At 37.3% G+C, this 4,345-nt stretch overlaps 1 protein-coding gene across 1 annotated transcript; it reads left to right on the top strand.

The window, feature by feature from the left end:
* The first annotated feature begins 322 nt into the window (after positions 1–322).
* LOC114151769 (nuclear pore complex protein DDB_G0274915-like) lies at positions 323–3,907 on the top strand. The gene is made up of 5 exons (XM_028029165.1): positions 323–870; positions 995–1,111; positions 2,412–2,499; positions 2,721–2,982; positions 3,071–3,907. The coding sequence occupies exons 1-5, from the start codon at positions 396–398 to the stop codon at positions 3,236–3,238; spliced, it is 1,110 nt and encodes a 369-aa protein (XP_027884966.1). The 5' UTR covers positions 323–395; the 3' UTR covers positions 3,239–3,907.
* Positions 3,908–4,345: the final 438 nt, after the last annotated feature.

Genomic DNA, 4,345 nt, shown 5'->3' with positions numbered 1-4,345 from the left:
AAGCACCAACAACAACCACAGCAGTTCCGACCACAACCACAGCAGCTCCAACCACAACTGTAGCACCATCAACTACCCCAACAGCTCCAACCACAACCACAGTTGCTTCAACAACAAAGACAGCAGCTCCAACCACAACCACAGCAGAGCCAACTACAACATCTGCAGCTCCACCAACCACCACAGCAGCTCCAACCACAACAACAGGAGCACCAACAAAAACCACAGCAGTTCCAAGCACGACAGCAGCACCAACAACCACCACAGTAGCTCCAACCACAACTACAGCAGCTCCTACCACAAGCACAGCAGCACCAACCACAACTACAGCAGCATCAACAACAACTACAGCAGCTCCAACCACAACCACAACAACAGGAGCACCAACAACAACCATGACAGTTCCAACCCCAACGACAGCAGCACCAACTACAACTAGAGCAGCACCAACCACAACAACTGGAGCACCAACAACAACCACAGCAGTTCCGACCACAACCACAGCAGCTCCAACCACAACTGTAGCACCATCAACTACCCCAACAGCTCCAACCACAACCACAGTTGCTTCAACAACAAAGACAGCAGCTCCAACCACAACCACATCAGCTCCATCCACAACTACAGCAGCTTCAACAACCACAACAGCTCCAACCACAACAAGAGCAGCTCTGACCAAAACCACAGAAGGTCAGACACTCTCTACCACAGCACTTCCCACAGGCACACCTGTCACAAGCACAATGTCTACCACATCAATGGCCACAGGCATACTCTCTACCACAACGCCTGTCACAGGGACACTGTCTACCACAGTTACTCCATCAATAACCACAGAAGTAGGCCAAACGACAACTACAGTTCCTCCCGGTATGTTACCTAATTTATAAATGTATTAATAAAATTTATAATTATAAATTATGTAAATTATTAAGGTCTTACTTAATAGCTGAAATTCTTACATGGTGTTCTTTTGGTTCTTGTCTTAATTTAGGTGTGTGTGCTTCAAACCCATGTCTTTTTGGAAGCACTTGTGAAGAACGTGATAACCAGACTTACGTGTGCTTGTGTATGGCTGGTGAAGTTTATGGTCCTCAAGGTTGTCAAAATGGTAAGTATCTTAATGTAATGCAACAAGGAAATATTGTGCTTCTCATAACTAAGTGCAGAGAATTGTTCATCTAGACAATATGATAAATTATTTCAGTGTTTGCTACAGGTCTTATAGTATTCATAAACTGTTCATAAAACAGACTTATCTATTCACAAATCAATAACCTCAGTGTTTTTGGTGTCTCTTTTCAATTTTAATATATGAAAGCAGTTCCAGCCCTCCACAAATACGGTTTATACACCAATGTGGGCAGAGCATTTGGGCACAAAGTATTCAGTGGGCACTAAAAAAGTATGCTTGTAAAAAGTCATGATCACTATGTTGACGATGACATGTTTAAAATAAATTCTGTAGAGAATATTTATACAGTATAAACAAAACAAAAGGAACACATTTTTGAATAAATAGATATAAAGAGTCAGGGATGTAAAAGAGAAAAGAGAAATAGCCAAATAATAGTTTTCCTCTCATTATGCTCAGAGCAACTCTGAGCACCACTTGGGTGCTCAAAGATTAACAGAGGCAAGATTTTTTTCTTTTTTAGGGTTTGTCACAATGACAAGCACAAACTGCATTTTAAAGTACAAAACAGTTGTAGTGGTCAAAAAATATCAGACATTTATCTGTACAATTTAACAATACTTAAAGAGAAATGGGAAGACAGTTTGTAATTGTTTTACTGCTTGGCAAAAAACATGGAAAGGTATCATTTTACGCAGTTATTTAAGACTCGAGCAACACTAATCTTTGCTTTGAACAAATGAAACTGTGAGAAATGATAAATACAAAAGATACAAATGAACCCTTTGTCATCTGTGTTTTTTCCCCCTAAATTATCTTCTGGCAAAAAAGAGTAGGCGATGTTTTTCTTTTTTGTCTTTTCTTTTGCCAAAATCACTTATGGCAAAATAAATAAATAACTTAAGGCATTATGGCATTATTTTGGGAATGTGACAATTTGCATATCCTCCTCCCAATATTTTACACTTTCCGATGTTCAGCATTTGTTCTCCATATTCATGAAGGCACAGATGTAAAATGGATTGTGCCTGCTATGATGCTCATTTTGCAAACAATATTCTTTAAGCCTTGTTGGTATGAGGTTTTTATACATGCAAACCTTTTAAAGATTCAGCCCTCTTTCTATTTTTCTGAATATTATTTCAAAAACTATTATACAATCTTTTAAATAATTCTTCAAAATACTGAGGCGAAATGCTTGCTAACATTTTGCGTGATCTTGTAGCAAGACCATGCAGAGTCTGAGACTCATTATTGCCTTCTTCTCTGTTGTTAGACTGGTGGTTGATCCTTGTGATCGTTTCCTCTATACTCGGATGTCTGCTCTTCGCCTTGGCGATCAGTCTGCTCGTGGTAGTAAAAAAGTAAGTATGAACGCTATCCATTTATCACCCTGGTTATTTTTTTATTCACCTTTGTCTTGTTAGTTTCTAACCTTTGTATTAGACTATAAGCTATGTTAAGTGTGCTAAGTCTTTTCAAAATTGGGTTATTTTGAAAATGAATTAGTACTGGCTGTACAAAATCTAATTATAAACACAACACAGTAGAACAGATGAATTTGCAATTACTGTCATTTTTACAGATTCAGGAAGAAAATCTTCAAGCGTGAAGAGGAAGATATTTGGAGACCCTACCAAAACCCTGCTTTTGACAAGGGTCCACCATCCTACAGCAGCATCAATGGCTTTTCTGGCTGGGTCAAAGAACCAGCGAACAGCCTGGTAAATTCTGCGGCCCCACGAATCCCACGGGCCAAACTCAGCAACAACTGGGTCAGCAGGCCCAGCTCTCAGCTGACTCCGAGCAACAGCCGACAAAACTTGATTGCTTCAGGAATGAACTCGGTGAGTACACCTCTGCACGAGACCCCGTGAAGACAAACATCTGTTCTGTTCACTCACAAATTATAATCTCTCTTCTTTTCTACTGCAGAAATTCAGCAACATCCAAGATGACATGTTTCCATTCTCCCAGAGTCCACCCAGGAACATTCCCTACGAGGAGGTCCAAGCCAGAAGCAGCCCTTATCACCAACTCCGAGCCAAAAACCCTTACGACAAGGCCCAAGGCCAGACCAGCCCTTACTTAGTAATAACCTAAAAAAGCAAAAAGAACTGGAATCATTTCAGGGGATCCTTCAGTGATAGTATAATATGTTATATATATGAAGTATATAATTACTAAGTCCAGAGTCACCCAAACTCTCATTTCCGTATGTTATCTAAACATAAACACATCATTTTTATGTTTATCCTCACTGAGTTTACAGATGAGGAGTTCTTACAGTTTTTTTTTTTTGTTGTTCATGTATGATTTTACTGAAGTATCTTTAACCATAATCTCAGTCTCACTTTATGTTTAAGCATTGGTAAATGACATGAGCTGAAAATTTCTCCAAATGTATTTATTTATTTATTTTTGGTCAATTTTAACCTTTATGTGCAAAAGTAAGAAAAAAAGAAGAAAAAAACTGCTGAAAAAATAAAACAAAACTAGAACAGAGATAGATAAATATTTAAATTCTTGTCAATGGCAAGAACACAAGGGATCCAAAGTGTGCACTGAATAAAAGTGTAGAAGCTTATTCAACTTCACTTGTTTTAAATACTTACAGCATCATCAAAATCAAAACAGCAAAATATTTCCTGTATACACACATATCTCCAAGGTATTCCAGCTAAGTCTGTAGAAAACCTGTAAAACATAATCAAACCATATTGTATTTGCTTAGCAAATGAGTTGTATATATATTATTTAATGAATGAAAAACAAGTTAGTGGGATGTACAGTTGCTTTCAATATTTGCCTTACCTTTAGTTTTTTAGACAAAACATTCTCTCTTAATTCAGTTTGTTTTTTTAATTTTGAACCACTTCTGTATACTCCTTGGAAGAAGTTTACTATACGCTTTGTACTGAGAAATGCAATTCAGAGAACGAAGATGTTCAGCACTTTAAAGTGTATTTTGAGAAGTGATGAACACTTTATATTGGACACTTTACATTTATTTTATAATTAATTGTTTGAGCAATGTTTGTATATTTATTCTTTTTTTATTGCCTCATGTGATATTTAAAGTATTTTTCTCATGTAACAAGGTATTTAACTGAAAAACTGTAAGTCAGAAAGAATACATCTCTGATAGAATTTTATATGGGAACAATAAAGGTCGTATTGTTGGTTTATGAGTTTCAAATGTTTAATAAG

Source organism: Xiphophorus couchianus, chromosome 10, assembly GCF_001444195.1.
Source record: "Xiphophorus couchianus chromosome 10, X_couchianus-1.0, whole genome shotgun sequence".
Classification (NCBI taxonomy): domain Eukaryota; kingdom Metazoa; phylum Chordata; class Actinopteri; order Cyprinodontiformes; family Poeciliidae; genus Xiphophorus; species Xiphophorus couchianus.
The sequence above is the reverse complement of the archived record's forward strand: the minus strand, read 5'-3'. Positions and strand labels throughout refer to the sequence as shown.